General features: G+C 42.2%; 1 protein-coding gene across 6 annotated transcripts in view; it reads right to left on the bottom strand.

Moving 5' to 3' along the window:
- Positions 1-24,415, bottom strand: part of SYNE1 (spectrin repeat containing nuclear envelope protein 1) — a 400,736-nt gene that overhangs the window by 122,669 nt on the left and 253,652 nt on the right. For 4 of the 6 annotated variants that reach the window (XM_080663595.1, XM_080663598.1, XM_080663597.1 and 1 more), the window contains exons 94-99: positions 16,320-16,487; positions 15,970-16,131; positions 10,780-10,881; positions 6,497-6,691; positions 4,428-4,601; positions 2,392-2,583 (exon numbers count right to left, since the gene is read on the bottom strand). In XM_080663595.1, the coding sequence (XP_080519721.1) occupies positions 2,392-2,583; positions 4,428-4,601; positions 6,497-6,691; positions 10,780-10,881; positions 15,970-16,131; positions 16,320-16,487 (993 nt within the window). The remainder of the gene's footprint in view (positions 1-2,391; positions 2,584-4,427; positions 4,602-6,496; positions 6,692-10,779; positions 10,882-15,969; positions 16,132-16,319; positions 16,488-24,415) is intronic. The other 2 variants (XM_080663596.1, XM_080663601.1) reach the window with 1 other exon arrangement.

The following is a 24,415-nucleotide window of genomic DNA, read 5'->3' as shown; positions in this document are numbered from 1 at the left end:
TGCCTTAACATCCTCAGCGTATTTTAAAGTTAAATACTATTCTTATTCCCGTTTACAGACGAGAAAACTGATCTGTAAGAAAGGGACGTTCAAGGATCTCGCCCCAGGTCTCTGGTGAATGCCTGGGGGGACCAGGCTAGGGGAACGTTAGAACAGCAGTTCCAAAGTGACGGCCCAAGAACCACCTCTGCCACCTGGATATGCTTCATTTGGCACAGAAGTTATTTTTAAATTTTAGAATTAAATTTTTCAAATTGGAAGGTTTTGGATATACAACCTCATTTCCTTTCTCTGGAAGGTCTAGCAACGCTGACTGTAAATTCTTGTGTGCTGATAGCTGCAGCCCACAGCTGCTCCTCAGATGCTTGCCAAGGTCCTGGCTGGACCTGCTTCACGAGTTCACATTCCCTCCCCAGGCCCGAGGCCCTGGGATGTGTGCCCGTTTAATCCCCGATGCGCCTGTGGACCAATCCGGCTGTGCCTTCCATTCCTACCTGCCTCAGGGGGCGGGGCCCAGCTGGAGCTTCATAAACAAGAGCTATCCCAGATATGAAACCATCGCTTTAATAGTTTTCTATTGATTAGGTGTGATGTCTTCAATCACAGAATCATGCAACTAACAGAGAACTGAAGCTATGTAGGTTAGTCTGAAAAAAATCATGACACTGAGGAAAAAGAAGCAATCACAGTGAATGTCCAGTGAATTCCCACCACGACTTTTGTGGCCCATCCCCTGCCATTATCTGCACTCAAACACATGTGTCTCCTTCCCTCCTGATACTGGATCCTATCTTCTCCCTCCTACGCAAGTTGGTTCTTGCAATCTCACTTCTTTTTCATCAGTTTTTTCTCCACTGACTTACAGTCGAACCTCGTTTCTTGAACTTAATTCATTCCAGGAGGCTGTTTGAGAAGCAATTTGTTCAAAAACTGAGTCATTTTTTCCCATCCTATATAATAAGAGAGGAATATGCTAATTATTCATTACACCATGAGGCATAATGACCGACAACGTAAGGACCAGATCATGGATCTGCAGGAGGGTGGGGCAGCGAACTACAAGAGGGCGGTGGAGAGCTACAGGAGAGGGAAGGGCAGCAAGCAAGTGGGAGGCGGAGAGCTACAGGAGGAGGCAGGACAGCAAGCTATGGGGCGGGGGGAGCTACAGGAAGGCAGCAGCGACCTACTGGTGCATGGATTCGTGCGCAGAGCTACTAGTTAGAAACAATATAAATTGAATTAATCCATTCCAGACTCCCAAATGATTCCGATTCAACCTTTCTTATATACCTGTCTAATATACTGTTTAATATATAAATAAACACTTTTTTTCTTAAATTTATTGAACCACTCCTTACTAGCCTTGAAAGAATTTTTCAAATATCACTGCCTTGGAAATGCTATCATCAGCTAATTGCTTTTCCTTTATCCAATCAATAATAATTTTCCTACCTACTCAATTGTCTGTGATTGCTGGACAGTAACAATATGAAAGTTGCATGGGGAGAAATCTGAGTAAAAGTGTTTTAGTGTTCTCTTATATGGATCTGGAGAGAGATTAATACATAAACTTAGAATTCGTTAGATATGCATGGTAAAAAGTAGAGGGTAAAAAAGCAAAGGAAAGCCCTTAGACAGTGAAAACAAAGGTTAAAAAGGAGAAAAATAATAGAAAGAGCAGAAAAAATAGAAAACAGAAAGCAGGGTGATAGAAGTTTAAACATATCAGTAAGCATAATAAATATAAATGGACTAAACCTACCCTTTAAAACTAATGGATTTTCTGATTAAATAAAATATTTCAAACCAACAAAATATAGCTAAATGTTCTTTCCAAGAAGCAAATCTACAACATAAGAACACAGAAAAGGTAAAATCAAAGGAAAGTTAAAATATAAACTAGGCAAATATTATCCACCAAAAGCTCTAGTAATATAAAACAAAAATCACTATAAAGGAATGTTAAGGTCTCTACATGATGGTAAAAATGTTCAATTCACCTGGAATATATGACAAGCCTAAATTTGTGCATCCTAAATAAAAGTCTAGGTATATCTGAAAAGTAGAATGTAGGAGGAATAAAAGAAAAATGTGAAAATGTTATATCTTAATTTATGAACCATGTTTACATTTTTTTAAATTGTACATTTGCTAGATTTTGCTATTTATTTCTTTTCCTACACTGCAACCTTCAGGCCTACAGATTTAAATAGTCCTTATAAAACCTACTTGAAAATCGATGCCGACGTTTGTGTAATGCAGGTATGTACATAGTAAGTATCACTCCCCACCTTTCCTTTACAGGGACAGGCTCAGGAAAGGCATGTCGGCCACGCACAAGGATTCGGCTGTCCTTGCAGCATCGCCTCACTGTCGGGGCTGGAGCCTCACCTGGATGTTCAGCTGCTTGTCGTGCAGGGCTCGCTGGAGTTCCAGGAGACTCCCCTTGAGGGTTCTCAGCTTCACTGCCAGCTGCTCTGCCTCGTCCTTCGTGTGGGCCTTGCCCTCCAGCAGCAGGTTGTCATTGTGGACGGACAGCTCCGACAAGGCCACCACCTTCTGCTCTATTTCCACCAGCATGTTCTGGGAGGACAGAAATAAGGGTGAAATTCACACACCATGCCGGCCTCTACAAAGACCGTTTCTCGCAGCGAAACACAACACTTCCTTACGTCTTTCATCCAAAGAATACGACTTCAGGGTTTTTCCCCCTAGTTTTCCTATAGCCTTTAACAGTATATACAGATTTTAAAAAATACCTTGAGCTTCTAAGTTTTTCTCTTCAGATTAGATATTATGTAATAAAAATATATTGAAAAAAACCACATGGGAAGCCCACTTTAGATAGGCAACAGATGAGGAAAAAAGACCATTTTTATAGAAGGGACCCATGGAAGCAAAGTGCCCAGAGCCCCAAACATCATGATGTGCCCCCAATTCTGTGTAATAGTCCCCATTATAATTATACAACTGGCTCAAATTCTAGATTTAAGTTGACTAAGGAAGTGTTATCTATTTGTGTGATTTCATATGCTTCTAGATTCTACAAATATTGTCAAAAGATGATTTTAGTACTTTGTAAAAAGTCCTGAAATATATTATTGGAATTATGGACTTTATGTATAATGATAAAAATAGAGGTATCTGAAGGGAGTGGCGGAAGTAATGACAAACGTATTTTGAAGTGCACGTGGCAATTTCAAATGCTAAAAGGAAATGCTAAAAATAGACGTCTCTTCAGAAAGAAACTTGATCTAAAAAATAGAAAACACTGGCATGTAGCTCTCTATTGTTTAGCTTCAAAGCAGAGAAGAACGAGAAGAATGATGCCTTCAATACACATAGGTAAATTGCCCGAGGAATTAAAAAATTCAAATTATAATAGTCAATACTACAATAAATCTCAATCATAAAAGGAATGGCCAAAATGGAATACTACCTATTTTTAAAAAAAGATAATGTTCACCAATGAATGGTTTTTGTGTATTTCCTCTGATCCCAAATGGGATAAATATGAAGTCATGCTTACCGATATTTAACTCTGCAGATTGGGGAGGATTTTCTAGAAACTTGCTAGTTATAGTTAAATGAAAGAGCTTTTAAGACATACATCACCCATGTGTGAAGGACAAATATGTGGATAATCTTTGAAATTCAATGGTTGGCACAGGGAGTTCATTATCTATTCTCTATACTTACATGTGTGCTTGAAATTTTTCATAACATAGGGGTAGACAATCTATAATGATAAAAGTATAATATGCTAATTAGACCGGAGAGCCAAATGACCTTCCAGAGTCTTTCTGGGGCTGCAAGGGCTGAGGCACGAATTTTGTACATCAGGCCTCTAGTAATAATATAATGAAAACCTTAATGTCATTGCCTCTACCTTAATTCCTAGGGACCTCACATCAGAGAAAGGATATTCTCTGCTCTAAAAGACACCTCCTTGTGTTCAGTCTGTCTGCCTAAAACTGACAGTTTGTCCAAGTTTGCAAAAATTATATATCAGAATTAGAACAAAAATTGCAACAGAGCACCTAGGGGACACCTCCTGCTGTATTCATCCACAGTCTGATGCACTGACACCAATTCTTCTCATTGCCTCTGAATGTCTTATTAGCACCAAATACAGGCACTATAAATGTTTTGGTATCTATGATCTTTTAAAAATTTCCTTTAGGAAGTTGAAGATTTTCTAAAATTGGGAACTTACTGGTAAAATTTTTCAAAAGACTGAGTTGAAGTCTGGATTTCATTTAAGCTTTTACTAGTATAAGGTCTTTGTTTTCCTACTCTCTAAATATATGAAGTACATGGCTTGAAAAAAAATCATATATCCATATCCAGCCTTTTTACCATTATGTTTTCACATTTAAAAATGTGCTTTGTGATGTTGACATGTTCCTTCAAGATCATTTCCGTACCTGGCAGTCCACCAGCTGGGCCTCCATGTCCAAGGGCTCCTTGGAGGTGCCCAGCGCGACGTCCAGAGTGGCCTTAGTGCTTAAGAGCCAGTGGTCCAGCTTGTCGACTTCAGAGCGGTACCTCTGCAGGGCCTGTTCCTGTCTCTGTTCCTCCAGCTGGTCATTTAACTTCTCCTAATGAATTAAGCAGAATGTCACATAGATCGCCCTCAGGTAAAATCATTAGGACTCAACACAAAAGCAATGGTCCTCAGCTCTGGCTTCACACCAGAATCAACTGTGAAACTTCAAAAGCAAGACAAAACACACAAAAAAAACTGTCCTTGGGCCACATACCAGAGCAATAAATCAGAATTTCTGGAGGTGAGTCTCAAGATTCATATTTTTAAAGAGCTTTCCCTTTGATTCTAACGTGCACCTAGAGTTTAAGCATTCTTACATAATACAGGACCAGGCAGATAATGCGAATGATGAAAATTGATCAAGGATTAGAACAAAAGAATGGCATAAGATGGTGGGTTGGAAATAGGTACATGACCCCAATGTGGGGAAACTGTAGGGAGTGGTGGGGACTGTGACAAACTGAAGAACGTATGGTCCACCTACAAAGAAAGCATCATGAATTTCAGGCAATTGATTCCCTGCAAGAAGAGGTGGCCCAGTGTTACTAGTTTCTTGAAGGAAAGAAGAAATTCTTTTTGTTGTTGTTGTTGTTAGATCTCTGTTGTTTTTTTTTTTGATGAGGCAAATAATTCATATTAAAAATAAAACACACCAAGCCAATCACTTAATTTTAATTTTGAAACTCCACAAATGTTTCATAGAACGATTGGGACAATATTAATATATTAAAAAGTTAATTCTTAAAAAAAGGTACTCTAAACACCTTATTTTAAAATTACTTTATAAATAACTTATTATTTTTAAATTACATGAAAAATAGTTTAATAAACTTTAAATAAAGCAGATACGTTGATTTTAAATTTATTCTAAACGAGAAGTAATGAATATATGATCTGACTAAACTTATAACAGGTAAACTAGGAGCCTATACACCCAACAATAGGACCATGTTTAATTGAATTATAGTATAATCATCAGCCAAATAAAATAATATTAAGTTCATGTAATAAGAAATGTATTGAGAACTAATTATATCCCAGAGGTACAAGGAGACAGATACGCTAAAGGATTTTGTGGAGTCTCAGGTCTAATGTCCTATATATGATATAGGACAGAAATGATAAGAGAGAATAAAGCAAAAATAAACTTTCATGAATCAGTGTGCTTGAATTGGCTAACACTGACTAAAGTTTTATTCTTCACAGCATTAGTAATAGTATTCATAATATGCTCTTATTTAAACATTAGAGGCCCGGTGCACGAAGTTAGTGCACAGGTAGGGTCCCTAGGCCTGGCCAGCAATCAGGGCTGATGTGTGGGCAGACCGGCGGGGCAATTGGGGGGCTCCCGCTGGCACCTGCTTTGGCCGGCCTGGGGCCTGCAGGCTTGGGGTAGCTCCTGCATTGAGCATCTGCCCCCTGGTGGTCAGTGCACATCATAGCGACCGGTCTTTCTGCTGGTCGTTCTGCCAGTCGGTCGATTTGCATATTGGGCTTTTATTATATAGGATAGCACCACTGTGCAAACCTTCCACAATTATTCTTCACAAGGCCCATGTCTACCAACTATTTGCTTTCTACATTCTCAACTTTTCACGCTGAAATGAGGCAGAAAAGGGTGAGAAGATGCATTTCTGGCTACACACATCATGCGCAGCCCCTGTAGCTCAGAGTTTGAGCATTGGCCTATGAACCAGAAGGTCACGGTTTTATTCCCAGTCAGGGTTTCGGCCCGATTCCCAGTAGGGGACATGCAGGAGTTAGCCGATCAATGATTCTCTCTCATCACTGATGTTTCTCTCTCTCTCTATCTTGTCTGTCTTTTCTGAAATAAATAGAAATATATATCTTTTTTAAAAAGAAAAACTGTACGTCACATAGTAGCCCAGATACGTGTCCACACAACTCTAAGGGACATGGACATGCGGGGCTTCCGAGTTATGTTACCTCTAAAAGCTGTCGTTTCCCTGACGCTTTCATCTTGATGGTGGACATGCGCTCCTCCAAGACGGTGAGTGTGGACTGCAAGGCCAGCTGCTCCGCGGGGTCAGACTCTGGGGACTTGGACACCAGCTCCTCCGCGAGGGATGCCTGCAGCTCGCTGATTTCATCTTGGAGCATGAGGATCTCATCCATCAGTGCCTGTGGGAAAGACGGGAATCACACTCAAGTCCACATTTCTGGGGACTGAGAAATCCTGTCACCAGCTCAGTCTCCCATCAGCTGAGATGAGTGGATATATTTCACTCAAAGTCATTTAACCAGCAAACAGGGGGCCTACTAACACAAGTTTCAACATGGAAGTCCCAGACGACTACCTGTCAGAAAATTTCTGATTTCAAAACCATGTGTGCCATTAAACTAAATGAATTTGAACAAGTTCATGAATCTGTCTGGTTTTCAATAGGCTCATCTATAATCTGGGGGAGGGGGGATGCTCAGTTCATGCTCACATCTACAACTCTATGTTGAATATAAAATTCACCACTTTCTTCCTCAACACGATTTTTCCCGCTCCAAAGTTCCCCAAGTTTGAGACAGCCATGTGTTTTAATCCCAACCTCACTTTATACAAGATGGGAGAAATCTGTCACCTATTCACATGGCATCGCCCTCTCATTTTTTCTCCTTTGCTTCCCAACGCTAACATTTGCCGTTTCACAGGGCTGATTTCCAGCCCCCCTTTCCTCACTTTGCATCTCTCCCAGGTGATCCATCCTAAGAACAGGCTCATATATTCAACATACTCATTTCATGGGTATCTCCATCCTATGACATATAAAGCCTGCCTCCTTCCTTCCTTCCCCACCGCAGTAAAGGAGCCACCCTTCTGGGCATAGCTCCACCTCCGGACCCAGGAGCCATTCCTCACACTTTCTCTACTTCACTGGCTAAGTCCAATCCCACACCAAATCCAAATGCTTACTTGTGTGTCTGTGTATCTCCTCTGCTCCACCCTCAGTCAGAGCCTCGTGTTGGGGTTACCTGCTCACATTCTCGTCTCTCCAATCCCCTCTTCACAAAGTGATTAGAGCGAGCTTTTAAAAAGGTAAATCAGAACCTCTCACTCACCTGCTTTAAGATACTTAGTGGCTTATCACCTGTAAAGTAAAATCCAAGCTTCTTCCCATATACTTGTCTGGCTCACCCCTGCCTGCCTCTTGTACCACACTCTCTCCCAGCTCCTATAGTCTTGCCTTCATATTAGTGACTCCAGGACTCTCAGCAATCTATTTACTTATTTATTGATTGAATTTATTGGGGTGACATTGGTTAATAAAATTATATAAGCTTTAGGGGTACAATTCTATAACATGTCACCTGTATATTGTATTATGTGTTCACCACCCCAAGTCAAGTCTCTTTCTGCCACCTTTATGCTCCCTTTACCCTCTCCTACCCCCCCATCCCCATCCTCCCTTTCCCTCTGGTAATCACCATACTGTTGTCTGTCTATGAGGTTTTCTTTGTTTTTGAAATATATTTTTATTGATATAAAAATATATCAATAAAAATATATTATTGAGAGGGAAGGGGAGAGATGGAAACATCAATGATGAGACAGAATCGTTCATCGGCTGCCTCTTGCATGCCCCCCACTGGGGATTGAGCCTGCAACCCCAACATGTGCCCTTGACTGCGAACCTAGGACCCTTTAGTCTGCAGGCTGATGCTCTATCTACTGAGCCAAACCAGCTAGGACTATTTTTTGTTTTGTTTTTTGCTTAATCCCTTCAACTTTTTCACCTAGCCCCCCTATCTCTTCCCCTCTGACAGCTGTCAGTCTGTTCTCTGTATCTATGAGTCTGTTTCTATTTTGTTATTTTATTTTGTCCATTAGATTCCACATATAAGTGAAACCGTATGGTATTTGTCTTCCACTGATTATTTCACTTAGCACAATCCTCTCCAGGTCCGTCCATGCTCAGCAATTTCTGTAAAGTAGCAAGCACCCTGTTTTCCTGATTAACGTCAATCACAATTACACGTGGTTTTTATTTTCATTTTTCGTGCTTGATGACTGGCTGTGTAGCTGTAACCATGGCAGGAGGCAGTCTTACTTGGGGTTTAAATGCGTGTGAGAAAACACAGGCCTTACTGCAGGAGGGGCTTTGTATTTGGCAGTGTTTCATAGCTCCCAGTGACCCCACGTGCCTAATCCCCATCTCTTCACAGGACTGCAGGCTTCCCTGCGAGCACGGTGCCTTCTCCTGTAGGCTCTCAACAAATATTGACAGAATAAATAAACAGAACTTCTCTTTCCCTAATACCAAGTGTCATCAGGTTTAACTGGATTTTTACAGAAGCGATGACACTGACATTAGTAGATACACTAGGAAGTGCACACACTAAATGCACAGCTCTGTGAAGTCTCACCAGCTGCACACACCTGTGCTCCCACCACCCCAATCAAGAAGGAGAACACGCCCAGGACTATATACCCCCCTGGCCCTGCTCCCTGTCACAGTCTCAACCTCCTTCCCAAGGATCGCCAGGGTGTTGGCTGGTAAACATCCGGGTTATTTTTGCCTGTGTGGGCTCTGGATAAGTGGAGTCACAGATGATGTACTGCTTTGTGTCTGGCTTCTTCCTCTCCCTTGTCAGGACTGTGCAAGTCTCTGGTGCTGCCTAATGTAGAAAGAGCTGATCATCTTCACTTGGTTTGTGGATCTTTTCCATGTAAGCCTTTCTGGTGCGTTCATAGTGGTGATCTCATTGTGCTTTTAATCTGCATCTCCCTGATGACTAAGGAGATTGAACGCTTTTCCTATGTTTGTGGCCACCTGAACATCCTCTCTGGTGACCGCCCGCTAAAAATCTCCTGCCCATTTTCTATTGGATCCTTCCCTTTTCTTGCTGAAGGGCGGAGTGGTTTGTTTACTCTGGATAAGAGTGCCTGTGTCTCTTTTGGTTCTGTGTATTGCACATATCTACTCCCTTGTTGTGATCTGGGTGTCCCTTAATGGGAAAAGACTTGCTTAATGGTCCCTTTTGGTAGTTAAATGTATCAGTATTTTCCTCCATTAAAAAAGTTAGGTGCCCTAGCCGGTTTGGCTCAGTGGATAGAGCGTTGGCCTGCGGACCAAAGGGTCCCGGGTTTGATTCCGTTCAAGGGCACGTACCTTGGTTGCAGGCTCCTCCCTGGCCCACGCCCTGGTCAGTGCTTGTGTAGGAGGCAACCAATCGATGTGTTTCTCTCACATCAGTGTTTCTGTCTTTCCCTCTCTCTCCCACTGTCTCTAAAAAGCAATGGAAAAATATCCTTAGGTGAGGATTAACAACAACAACAACAAAGTTAGGGCTTTTGGTGTCCTATTTAAGTGATCTTTGCCTACCTCAAGGTCATGAACATATTCTCATGTGTTATCTTCTAGAAGAATGCTATTCAAAGTGTGGTTGAAAAAGTGGCATTAGTCTGCAAAATGTTTGTCGCCAGTTCATGACCGGGTGACGATATCAAGGGTAAATGTTAGAAAACTTTATAGCAACCTGACATTGACCTGATATCCAAGTAGTATTTTATGTTATGTTATGTTATGTTATGTTATGTTATGTTATGTTACGAAGATAATGGCCTATGGTGGGTTAGAAAGTTTTAATAAAATTTTTTTTAAAGTTATTTACTACAGATAGTTTGAGAAGCACTGTTGGAAAACGTTTTATTTTCCCTTCACATTTAGATCTACAATCCACCTGAACTTAATTTTTGTGTCCAATGTAGGTAGGGGGTTATCTGGATAGCCAACTGACCCTGCATTATTTATTAAAAATGATTTTTTACTCAGTGCTTTGCAGTATAATTTTTGACATAAGCCAAGTGTCTGTGTAGATGTGAGTGTGCTTCTGACTTCCAGTTCTGTTCCATGGACCCGTTGGCTGGCTGTCTGTGCCAATACCACGCTCCCATAAACACTATAGCTTTGTAATCTCACTCTAAAGGATACATCCTTCAACTTTACTCATCTTCTTCAAGGTTGCATTGGCTATTCTTGACCCTTTCAAATTTCAATATACATCTTTTCATACATTTGCCATATATTTTAGAATTAGCTTGTCAGTCTCCACCAAAGAACTTGCTGGGATATTATAATGGGATTATAATGAATTACAGACTGATCTTGCTTCCTATACATTCAAAATGCTTTTTGGCCTGGCCGGAGTGGCTTACTGGTTGACCGAAGACCTATGAACCAGGAAGTCATGGTTGGATTCCAGGTCAGTGCACATACCCGGGTTGCAGGTTCGATCCCCAGTGTAGGAGGTAGCCGATCCGATCGATGATTCTCTCTTATCACTGATGTTTCTATCTCTCTCTCCCTCTCCCTTCCTCTCTGAAATCAATAAAAATATATTTTAAAAAATGCTTTTTGTCCAGTAAGTTATTTCATACTACCTTATAATAACTTCTTGGTATTTGATTGCCAAAAGTATAACATTTGCCTAAAGTATATTATTTGGTCTGTTTAACTTAAAGGCTTCTCCATAATTAGTTGGACGGCATTGTCTTTCTCTGCACTGATCCTCTGTATGAGCAAGAATAGCCCCCTCACTATTTCACACCTGTGGCTTTCCTCACAAGTACATTTATAGTGCCTTCTACCCACTCCTGTTGCCATTCCAAATTTTCAAAATCTGCCTCTCCCCAAAGACCTGCAGGAGGTTTCTCTTAGCTACTTCCCACTGCTGTAGCCCACAATCACTTTTTTTAAATTTTTTATTTTTGGTACAATGTTTTGGTAATCCACTCCACCGTATAGTAGGTTATTTTGACCACAAATTAGTGAATAAAGTTCATCTATTTCAGCTGTGCACATAGTAGATGCTCAACAGATCTAGTTGAATTCATTCTTATTCTTGACAGAGAAAACATGTATCTGAATCATGAAGCAACCAGAAAAAAAAAAAAAAAAAAAAAGCCTCCTCATTTAATCTCAGTAGCTTTGACCAATCAAGTGAAGTTACCAGCTTCCGTTTCCAGCTCACAGCGTTCTGAGGCAGCTTCCTGAATGGTCTGAAAACGTAATGAAAGAACTAGGAAACGAGAGATTCTAGCACGGTTAAGTTTCGTCCTGTGAGAGTAGAGCCTCTCTATTCATGCTTCTGTTTACCCTCAAGGGAGAGCGGATATTTTTGGAAGACAGCTATAGTTTTTAACAGCCAAGCTTCCTGGGGTTTTCTCTATGGGTGACGAAATGTTTTTGTAAATGCCACAGAATCATACACTTAAATGGTTAATGCTACAGGATGTGAATTTCACTTCAATTTTTTACGAAAAGGTCCCGCCAGCAGTCCAATAGGCCTTCACCCCATAGCCCTGTCTCGGCTGGTGGCCAGCTGCTTCCCCAGGATGTCTGACTCAAAACTAAGGAGGGGAAGATGAAAGGCAAGACTTTGGGCCTCTGACTTGTGGTGAGAAGGGGGCGTGTGCATGACACTTTCGTGGTTTAGAGAACCAACTACCTTGAGCTTCTCTAAAATGACTCACTTTGGAGAGAACATGGTTTGGTTCAACACCCAATGTCAACATGAAGTTCACTGTGACTTTCAGAACTACCTACAGCAGCACAGTTCATTTCCAACGCTGAGTGGCTGTACGTATCAACAGCAACACAAAATAAGCTCAGAGCTCTGTCTACTATCCATCACTGAGCCTGGTGAGGCAGAGACCACACACTCCCACAAAGCATTACTGCCTATGACAATGGAGGTCCCATCACAGAGGGCTGAACGCTCAGAACAACAGCCACAAGCCAGCGTATGAGGCCGCGAATGTCTCAAAATGTAACCCACCAAACACTGTAGAGAGGCTAACAGGAAAGTCACAGCATTCCACCCAAATTCAGTGGATGTGGACAAATGTTTAAAGGGATAATGTAGGAATTCGGTTAGTTCTCAAAAGAAACATGAATGCTTCTGAGCGAGTGTTGGGGAAGAAATAACAACTGAAGTGTCTGTATTAATTTCTAGGAAATATAAAAAGCGTACCAGACTTTCTCACCCACATTCAGCTGGAATTTAGAAACAGTGATTCTACAGTAGTGCTTGGAAATTTTTTTAAAATTTATTTTGTTGCCCTGACCGGTTTGACTCAGTGGATAGAGCGTCAGCCTGCGGACTGAAGGGTCCCAGGTTTGATTCCAGTCAAGGGCATGTACCTTGGTTGCGGGCACATCCCCAGTAGGGGGTGTGCAAGAGGCAGCTGATCGATGTTTCTCTCTCATCGATGTTTCTAACTCTCTATCCCTCTCCCTTCCTCTCTGTAAAAAATCATTTAAAAAAATTAAAAAAAATTTATTTTGTTGATTTTAGAGAGAGGGGAAGGGAAAGAGAGAGAGATAGAAATTTCAATGATGAGAGAATCATTGATTGGCTGCCTCCTGCACACCCTCTGCAGGGGATTGAGCCGCAACCTGGGTATGGTGCCCTGACTGGAAATCCAAGGGTGACCTCCTGGTTCATAGGTTGACGCTCAACCACTGAGTCACGCTGGCTGGGCACTGCTTGGAATTTTTTAAGTACCATTCCAGAAGGTAAAAACCAATTTAGACGCTGTGATACCATGAGCTTTTCATGTGGGCAGCTCTGTCCCAGAATTTGTAGAACTTAGATTCTGACAGAAAAAAGTAGGTAAGATGGAAAATGTCAGATTTGCGATTACATGAGACATTACAGATTACTTATACTTCTTCCCCTCTCATTAGAGCATTAACATAATTGTTAAGCTCACATAGGCAGTCATCATTGAATTAGCTACATCTCCTCACTGCTATGATTGTTAGCATTACCACGCTCAACTTAGAAAGAGACAGAAGTCACGTGGTTGGTCCACATTACAAGAAAAGTCACACATTCATTTCTAATTTACAATACTTAGCATTAATATACAATTTTGAGTTTTCTCCATTAAATCCCCTGAACAAAATAATAATTTGCTCTATGCTTAGCTTGTGTGTGTTTTCATAGGAATGCCTGGAGGCATGGAGGTGGTGGTAACTGGGAGCTAATTTGCATTTTCAGTCAGCAACTCTATAATGTCACCAGGCAGATCACCAGGGCAAATCACCAGGATCCCGTTTTCATGGAGTTCCTAAGTCCTGGGGGACCCAGGGAAGGTGTTTTTTTGTTTTGTTTTGTTTTTTGTTTGTTTGTTTTTGGTGGGGGGGGTGTGGTCAGTCACCTGGGACATAAGAATGGTGAGCCTTGAACAAAGGCAGAGAGGCCCAGATAGGAGAGAGAGGTGAGCTGTGCGATCCTCTGTAGAAACATGGACTTCTGCTAATCTAAGTGAGTGACACTCAAATTCACTCTATTCCAGCCTTCAGATAATTTATTAGTGTTTTGTTTTGTTTTTAATCCTCACCTGAGGATATTTTTCCATTGATTTTTAGAGACAGTGGAAGGGAGGGGGAGAGACAGACAGACAGAGAGAGAGAGAGAGAGAGAGAGAGAGAGAGAAGAGAGAGAGAGAGAGAGAGAGAGAGAGAGAGAGAGAGAGAGAGAGAGAGACATCAATGTGAAAGAGACACATCGGCTGGTTGCCTCCTGCACATGCCCTAACCAGGGCCAGGGATCGGACCTGCAACCCAGGTACATGCCCTTAACTGGAATCAGAGCCTGGGACCCTTCAGTTCACAGATCGATGCTCTATCTACTAAGCCAAACTGGCTAGGGCAGCCTTGCGATAATTTATGCCAAATTCCTTCGGAAGCTCAAAGGGAGCTGTGATGGAATGGAGAGAGGTCCCCTCCAGGGACAGGGAAGCATGGGTGATGGGGTGGGGGTTACAACACTGTAGACAGAGCCCCGGGAGCACACTGAGGCTGTGTGAAAAACCCCTTCAGATGACAACGAGGGGGCCCTGACAATTAGAAACTGGGGTGTCGATTCAAGAGGACTGTGGAGCTCAGGGGAAAACCACATTGTAATAGTCACCAAAGTCCCCGACTATCCTCACGATTGGTTCGGTTTAGGTAAACGGAGGTTAATTTTAATTTTATATATTTATGGCACCCTCCCCAAACCAGACTAACTAGGGGCGACTTTGGGAAACAAAGACCCAAAATAAGGCCCCAAATGGATGATACGCACTTTGATCTCTACCTTACAAAGTCACAGAAGTGTCAGAAACCTGAAGTCATATTCTCAGTACGCTGTCTCTAGATAAAATGCCTTTATTTTTATGTTTTACGGCAAGCCCCTATATTGTAAAAGAATGCCATTTTACCTTGGACCCCACACATGAACAAACAAGATATCCCAAGGTTACCCTAGGTTCCAAAACTACACAAATGCAAATTAGGGGAAAGATAAACGTCCCAGTATGATAGATACACATAGCATGGCATGCTTTTATAGCTCTTAATTTGCATCTAAAAACATTTTCCTTTTCTTCTGCTTTTTACAGGGCTGTCACACACCCCTGGGCTCCGGAAGGGACAGGCAGCATTTCCCCACATCATGGTGACAATATTTAGGTGAATGCATGCCTCATACCCTTGCCCCTCCGTTATACCTGATCGTGCATTAATAGTGCACCTAATAAAACGCCAAAGCGTGACCCAGATTTTAACATATGTGCTTTCTTATCATGCATTTTAAACTGATGTATTTTAAACAATAGCTTTCTGAGTTAGGTTGATATAATTGTCTCTTTCTCACAGAATGTTATAGCTTTGCCTAGTTTACGTAATCTTTTAAAAAGGAATTCAGGTCAAGAACAAGCACCAGATTATAACTTAGAAGCCCTTATTCTTCAACTGTTTCTTTGCCCATTGCAGTCTGAGAGCTATTCTCTTACGTGACAATGGGAGGTGCTGGGCACATGGTTAAGTTTCTTAGAACAACAATACCCAGAGAAGGCAGATGGAAGTGTGTCTTATTCTTACAACGGTTTACAACAAAATAAAGGAAATACAAGCATGGAACAGACGGTAGGATCTCAGAGGAAAGGTGAGAGGGAGGGAAGGAAGAGGGATTGGAGGGGTGGGAAGAGATCAACCAAAGAACTTGTATGCATATATGGACACAGACAATAGGGTGGTGGAGGCCTGGGGAGGAGGTGGCCTGGGCGGGCAGTTAGGGGTCAATGGGGGAAAAAAGGGGAAATTCATAAGACTTTCAACGATAAAGATTTTTAAAAAATAAAAGGAACTGCACTTTGTATAATAAAAATAAAAAAGGAACATCAATGCATGCAGCATCCTTTCATTAGATTCAAGGTCTGAATTGCTTTCTTTCCCTCTTCGATCCCCCCCTGAGGCAGGAGTGGAAACCACCACCATGTGGAACCTTGTTTACTCCACGAGAGCTGATACAGTAAAAAAAGTCAGTCTGCTCTCCCCACACATGCTGGCCGGTGACCAGTCACAAGAGGGCACCTATGAAATCATGCAGGAAACTGAAGTCACTGCTATTTTTACCTGATGCTCAGCCATCTGGCTCTCTGGACTCCTGCCCGGCTCCAGATTCTCACTGAGTTTCAGCTCGATGGCCTCCATCTTCGTGGAGATGGCCTGGAGGGAGTCCTGGTACCTCTGCTGGCGTTCCAGAGCTTCGTAGAGCGTGCGCTGCTTTTCACTGATCTACAGCAGAAAAGGGATATTACCACACGCTTCCTCGCCCCTTATCTTCTAGATTATGACACTGCTTTCCTCACTGCGTTCCCACTGTGGCCCAACAGGGGGTGTTCAGCATGTGTAAACGCTCTGTGTGGATTGCAAAAGGCAACCACGAAGGTCAGCGGTGTCTGGTCCACGTTTCAACGACTTACCACGTTCTTTAAAGTTTCCCAGGAACGCTGCAGGTTGTCCAGCATTGCGGTTGCGGAGGGCTCCAGGCCTGGCTCCGAGAGCTCCTGGGATGGCAGCGCGCTGGGCTGGATCCTTGCGGCATCTGTCTGCAACCGCTCGGCAGACAAGGCTTGGTAATAAGCAATATCCTGTGTGGGCAAAGCACAGCGCTGGAGTCAAGGGGAAGACAGAGGGTAGGCTCACATGCTCTGCGTGCTGTCTGTCAGGGGGAGGATTCGCACCTGTCCCAGGGGCTACAGACTATTTTTTTATTATTATTGATTTCAGAGAGGAAGGGAGAGGGAGAGAGAGAGATAGAAACATCAGTGATTAGAGAAAATCATTGATTGGCTGCCTCTTACTGGGGATTGAGCCCACAACCTGGGCATGTGCCCTTGACCAGGATAGAACCCAGGACTCTTCAGTCCGCAGGCCAACGCTCTATCCACTGAGCCAAATCGGCTAGGGTGGGGCTACAGACTATTAAAGTGAGTAAATTCTTGTGGCAAGAAGAATGTAGAGGTCATATCAAAAAGCACATTATAGTTGCTTTAGGATTTCAGTTTATGTAAAAAAACAAATTTAGCAATAAAAGTTGTGAAAACTCATTCTTATTTTGTATTTGGTAAAATGGAAATAGTGGTATATGTATTTAAAGATTAACGACTATAGCAAAACAAAAAAACAAAAACCCTAAGTAATCTTTTCTGAACATTTTCTAAAATTCTGCTTAATGCATTGCTTAAAGTTATGAATAATTTGCTTTAAGTAAAGTTAAATCTACAGAATGTAATTTTTCAGGGGTAGCCAGAGCTTCCATATTTGAGAGCTCATTCTTCATGGAAATTAATTTAAATATTTTCATTTTTAAAAAGGGAGAAAATAATGGGGAAGTCAAAACCACTCTAAGAAACAAATAAAAAAAGGTTTCCTTCTAATCAATTCCTGGAAAGTACACAAAAATGTAATCAGTGATAAAAAATGATAAAAATGATAAAAAACTAGACCCTTGAATTATTTTTATTTGTTGGGTTATAAGTCATATTACATATTTTATTAATATTAACAATAGGATCTATTATATCAAGACATATAAGTTCCCAATTGTTTCTGTGGTTATTTATCTGTATATTAATAGAAATTGAATTGGTGAGTAATGTTTAGATTCTGGGTATTGCCATTATAAAGTTCACTCCTTTTACAGTTATGTTATTAAAGAAAATTATGTTAATTTTAAATACCTGAACCTTATGGATAATAATGTCTTGGTAAAATGTAGTAAAGAAGGTCCCAGCTGCCTGAGAAACCAAGGCCATCGCAGGAAGGGGCCTGGTGGTTGGGGTCAGTACGGGAGAGAAGCAGGGTCCTGTAGTGGCATGAATGCAGACAGCAGTCTGACCCCTGATAAGTCAGGACACCTGAGGTCCAGTTGGCATTCTCCTCCTACGTAGTCATATAATTGGGGCCAGTCACTCCCATCTCCTGCACCAGTCCCTCCTCTGCGCAGCACGGGGTGCTTCTGAGGATTCACTACAGTCCTAGGTGAAGGGCCAGGAGACCTAATTACATTGTTGTTGCCGAGGCCCCAGTTAAGTCTCTAATATTTACTGATGGCACTAGGACATGGAGACGGGTTCCTCTCCTTTCCTAGCCCTGTCACCTCCTTGGTCGGTGACCTCGGTATTCTCGAGTGCTTGGGAAAGCTCTTATTCATTCATCCTCATGCGCCTCCAACCCACTTCAGTCCTCCACACCCTTGAACATGACAGCCTGTCAGCACTGACTTGGTTCAGCCCACGTGCACCAGTGACAGCTAAAGTTACTTAAACCTTTCTTTTGCCAACACCTTTGTTTCCTGTGTCCCTTTGAACTCTGCTTCACCCACTTGGAAAACCCCAACCAAAACTCAATATAATTTTACTTTACAGGATGCATGTATGTGCGTGCTCCCACACACACATATGCATACAGACACGCAATGAAGCCACCCAAGAGATACTCCTAAAATTCTTAAATTTCCAAAAGTATGTCTGGATTCAGACTCACCTTTATCTTATTCTGGCCAGTTTCCTTGCTTAAGGCTAACCCTCCCAGAATCCCATACCCCTTTGCTTTCAAGGGCTCGGTCCCTTAATACCTCTCCCTCTCTCCTGACTTTCTCCTCAGCACACAGAGTCAAATCTTTTGCCCCTGAAAACCCCTGCAAACAGTCTTTCTCTCATAATGATTTTCTTGCAGAGTATCATATATTAGAAATTTCACAACTCATTCATGGGTCGTTACATGTGCATATACCTGAATACACATTTGTAATCACCATTTCTTACTTTCCTCCCTTTCAGTTCGTAATGCGGCTTCTTTACACTTGATAGGTTCACTTTCTCACCCTCAATCAACTTCTAAATGCCCAGTTGCGCTTCAGTCCTAACAAGTCCACTGAAATTGTTCTCGCCTCATCATCAGTGGCTCCTCCCTACGAAATAAAAGGAGTATGTTCCAGCCTTTCTCTGGCTTGACCGCTCAGCAGCATCCATGCCACTGGCCATTCTTTCTGGAAACGCTTTCCTTTCATCTCTCTGCTCTCCACCCAGCTCTCTAGTCATTCAGTCTTTCTCATTTGTAGTTTTTCTCCGCTCATTCTCAAACGTGGGTGTATTTATAAGTCCTGACTCACATATACAGTTGAATGTGTATATCCCGGTCTCTTTCAGCTCAACATTTAAAATAAAATCCAGGGTGACAAATGAACTTAGGAACAAATGATAAAGCATTATCTGTCTTTCACCTAAGCTATCGACTTGATATTGATTTGCTATTTCTTCTCCCCTTATCACCCACTGCTTATGTAAAAATGACATTCTACTGAGCATGCCCCTGGCACAGCATTGATGCAAATTGTCATTATAGCGCCTTCCCCGATTCCCGGGTTGTAAACTGGCAGCCTGTACACATGCAGCCTGGTTTATATAGTGTTTTAAATCGTTTAAATTCCTCTTCACCGAGACAGGGAGAGTTCGTAAGAATCCAGATTCACGGTTCCTCCTGCAAATCAGAAGGTAGGGAAGCCTGGACTCTGTGTCCACGAGGCCACAGCAATTCTCACAGAGAGGCTGCCTCCTGTATGTGGAGAGGAGCTGTCCAGGTGGCCACCGTCCCCCTGCTGTCTCTCTCATTTGCAGCTCAAGTCTGGGCCTGGCTCGGAGAGCAACTCTGTCCCTAACTCCCTCCCTGGCTCTGAACTGGTGCATCTCCATTCCACTGTCCACATCCATCCAGGTGGATCCATCTAAAACTCACTTCTGTACATAGCTTCTAGTCCATTTCCATCAACAGTTAACTATTAGCTCCTGGATCAAGTTCAGATTCATTTGTGTGGCATCCAAGGTCCTTCAGGATGTGTTTCTGGCATTCCTCTCAGCTTCATTTCTCTTTCTCCTTCTCCACCAAATCTAGTTCTCCAATCCTACTGATACTGTTTGCAGTTGCCTTGATGGGCCATTTTCCTTCCTGACACCACCCCTTCCTACCTGTGGTTCCTTCTGCCTGAAAAACTTCACAACTGCCTAACTTGTACTCTTGTCTTAAAGTTAAAGGTGCCATCCTTGACCAACACTAGATGCCAGCCTGGCTTTGGTGCTTTCTCTAGGTGCTCCCTGTCAGAGCACGCATCCCGATCTACTGTAATTACCTGCCTGTTCTCAGGCTGGGAGACCCATGAAGGAGAAATGCCTTCTGACTCTGATCCTGAGCACATCCTGCTGTGTGGCAAATATCAGGTAGACATACATGTACATCATGAATCATCCATGTCAAAGTACTTCTTTAAATCTATTATTTTATTTACATGTATATACTGTTACTATCCTCAAGGGAAAAGTTGCTTTAAGTGTTGTAAACATTTTTAATTAAATGCTCTATTATAAATTTTTAAAAGGCTCTTAAAAGAGCTAGAATGAAATAAATTTGTTATCAAAATATCTTTTTTTCTGGTGCTTTTGTGTTTGATTATGAGTGTGTATATACGGCTCAGGCCTGCTAGCCAGGAATGAGAACTATTATGTGTGTGTGTGTTTTAAGGATTTGAACATATATCACCTTTTGTAGATGAATAATTTGGACTTATTTGAGGATGACATAGATTCAATAAAATAAATCCATCAGTGCTTTAAGTAGCTACCAAATAAAGGCAATCCTGGTCATTTTGAGGAATCACCCTGAGAAATATGTCTCTGTGACTTATGTGCCTAAGTTCCAAGAGCTATTATCCAGTAGATTCCTAAGGAAATAAATTCAGAAAACTATAGCTACCATTTCATCACCATTTTCCAGTCCAAAAGGTACTTTTCACGATTAACATCATATTTAAACTTTTTTCACAATTTTGTGCAAGTGGCAGCATTGCTTCCCACTGCAGATGAGGGGACTGAGGGACTTGCCAAGGACTTTCAGCTTAGAGGAGGGAGAGCTGGGAGCTGCGCTGACCTTTAACCTGGAGCCCAGTGCCCCAACCCTTATGCGATCGCCCTTCCAAAGCTGTGCTCTCCTCAGCTCTCCCAGGAGCTGCAGTCTTGGCTTGCTTCCGCCGGGACCAAGGAGCCTCAGCCCATCCTGGGGCTGCTTCCTTCATTCTAGTCCAGTGGGTGAAACTGGAACCACATTTCAGCTAACAGCTACTGTCAGAGACAGAACACCCCGAAAGTGGGCGATCCGCTCCTTACCTAACGGAGCTCTACTTACAGGAGCAGCAAGCACAAAACCTTTTTAAACAGCTGCGCCTGGATAAAGCAGCTGTGCACATTCTGTACAGTGCTTTGAGTCGGAAAACTGAAACGCATGCGGATTCTAACTGTTCTTCCCAGTTTCAAGACAAACTTTTGTGAATCCAGTGCTTCACTGGCCATGTTGTATTTGTTCGTTTTCTTTCTTTTTTAAAAAAAAATATATTTTTACTGATTTCAGAGAGGAAGGGAGAGAGAGAGAGAGATGAAAACATCAATGATCGACTGCCTCCTTCACGCCCCCTACTGGAGATTGAGCATGCAACCCGGGCACATGCCCTTGACCCTAATTGAACCCAGGACCCTTTAGTCCACAGGCAGACACTTGACTCACTGAGCCAAACCGGTTAGGGCTGTATTTATTCCTTTTCCCCTGACTTATATTACTGTAGAAGAATGGCATGTGGCCGTAAATGATGGGGTCAATTTGTTAGTGCAACACCAAGCATAATACTTTTGCTTTTTAATAGCTTCCTCCTAGAAGGCTGCCTAACATAAACTGAATGAAATTTAAAAAGAAAGAATGTCTAGTATCACATATGTCAGGTTAACAATATGATTTAATGGATAGTTTCCGTTGATGGAGAGAGGTGACAAGTGGGATTAAGATAAAGCATAGTCTCACAATTTGGGCATTAGCTTGAGCTCGACAGTTAAAATAATTATGATAAATAATTATCATTTACAGGACACTTTCATGTCCTTTGAAAGACACTTTACAAGAAGCAGCATCGAGACTTATATTTTTAGAAAATGGATATTCTTCCCACAGGGTTAGTCTCAGGGTCAGTGTTTATTGTCCAATCTATATACATAAAAGCCAAGGGACCAGAACGACAGGAATGACCTGTCACTATGACGCACACTGCAGCTGGCCAACTGGCCCGATGCGGGTAGAGCCAGCCGGCCAACCTGCTGCAGCTCCTCCCCCCGACCAGCCCTGCCCCGGATTGGACCCCCCTACCCCGATCAGGGGCCGGGCCGGCTGGGGGGAGGGGCCTCGGGAGGTTGGCCAGCCAGCCCGGTCCCCGATTGGGGTGGGGGGGCCGATCGGGGGCAGGCCGAACCCCACCTGTGCACAGATTTGTGCACCAGGCCTCTAGTTTTAAGAATATTAAGCATATGTTTTTTTCTAAACAATCAACAGCTGACTGCAGCCATGTTTCTCTGACCCTAATAATATGTGACCACAGGAAAGAACATTTCAAAGAATGAGTAATGCATATTTTAAAATCAGAACTTGGAGAACAGTTCCCCAAATCCTCCAGAGCACCCTGAACTTCCCCATTTGTGCTGTTTTTCAATTTCCTCTCATCACTTTTGTTATTATTGGTCCCACCGCCATCTTTCTCTGTAGATTACAAGAGCCTGGAGGGCAGGGAGCCCCACTATCTTCCCCTTTGCTGCATCTCTGGGACGCGGCACAAGCTCTCACTCCGAAAAGGCACTTAGGATGTAGCTGATGGATGGATGAACTGTAACTGCCCTAGAGCTACAGAGATTTTAACCAAGAGAACAGTTTAGCTAAAGGCTTCTTCAATTGTATTCTCCTTTCTGGGGGGAGAGGGGTTTTTCTTTATCACAGAAACCCTACACAGAATGGCCAGATTATTATGATCTCTGAACGCACAATAATCTGGCCACTCAGTGTATATCCTATATAATAAAATGCTAATATGCAAATTGTCCCCTCGACCAGGAGTTCAATCAGCAGACAGGCCAGCCAACTGCCCATGTTCCCTCCCCCTGGCCAGGCTGGCTGGACCCCACCCACCCATACATGAATTCATGCACCGGGTCTCTAATATATATATATATATATATATATATATATATATATATATATATATATGTACGTACGTACACACACACACACATACACACACATACACTGAGTGGCCAGATTATTATGTGTTCAGAAATCATAATAATCTGGCCACTCAGTGTATTTTGAATGCTTCTGCTTTAAAATTTAAAAAAGTACGATCAATTGTAATATAGTTAATAGAGCCTTTGCTCTGTGTAATATTTTTTTAAATCTATTTTTATTGATTTTAGAGAGGATGGAATAGGGAGAGATAGAAACATCGATGATGAGAGAGAATCACTGATTGGATGTCTCCTGCATGCCCAACATTGGGGATTGGGCCCACAACCTAGGCATGTGCCCTTGACTGGAATTGAACCAGGGACCCTTCAGTCCACTGAGCCACACTGGCACGGGTGCTCTGTTTAATATTTCTTCCTTGATAATACAGCTAAACCTCTTTGAACATTTATATAATTTTATTAACTTTTTTTATTTACATAATTTTATAGTAACACAATTTTTTAAAAAACATTTAGTTGTTTTGGCTAAATGAGAAAAAGGTAGTATTACTCAACATGCCTTAAAATTTGTTGATTATTGTATTAGTGTCTTTTTTATTTCTATCTAATATTTCCATGAAAACTTTTGACATACTTTTATAGAATCTATTTTAATATAATGTGATAAAAGGCATCTCAAAACTGGGCATTATTCCTGGTTTAAAAAAAATAAAATAAAATTTAAGATTACTGAATGATAAGTGCAAAAGCTCAAATCTACTTAGGCATTCTAATATATATAAACTGGCAGCCAGCCCTTCAAATTGGATGACCATTAGTAAATGAAACAAAAGTAAGATATGACGAACCGAAGTTTTCCAGCTTCAAAATCTGAGCTGGGCCTGGCAGATTTGGCTCAGTGGTTGAGCGTCGACCCATGAACCAGGAGGTCACGGTTCGATTCCCAGTCAGGGCACATGCCTGGGTTGTGGGCTCAATCCCCAATAGGAGGCATACAGGAGGCAGCTGATCAATGATTCTCTCTCATCATTGATGTTTCTATGTCTCTCTCCCTCTCCCTTCCTCTCTGAAATCAATAAAAATATATTATTTTTAAAAATCTGAGCTGGTTGTTGTGAAAACTAACTTCAATACATGTTCACATAGCAATAGAATCACGTTATTTTACACGGGTGACATAAACATTTCCTTTTCTGTTAGGATGCAGGACGCCATTACCGAGAGCAGTCAGACACCGGAGCCACATGCCTTAAAACAGAGCCTTCTCCAGCTATCATTTCTGTGACCCAGTTTTTGCTCATCTCATTGCCAGGAGCCCTGGAGAGGAGATGACCTGTAAAGCCAGGAGTGGTCTCACATGACAATCACAGCTTGTGCAACTGTCACACCTCATGATATGTTCCTCAAAGTCCAGGATCCACACCCTCAGTCCGACAGGAATGAAATCCTGCAGCCATCCAGAGAACCCA

This window comes from Plecotus auritus, assembly GCF_963455305.1.
Source record: "Plecotus auritus genome assembly, chromosome: 4".
NCBI classification, from domain to species: Eukaryota; Metazoa; Chordata; class Mammalia; order Chiroptera; family Vespertilionidae; genus Plecotus; species Plecotus auritus.
The sequence above is the reverse complement of the archived record's forward strand: the minus strand, read 5'-3'. Positions and strand labels throughout refer to the sequence as shown.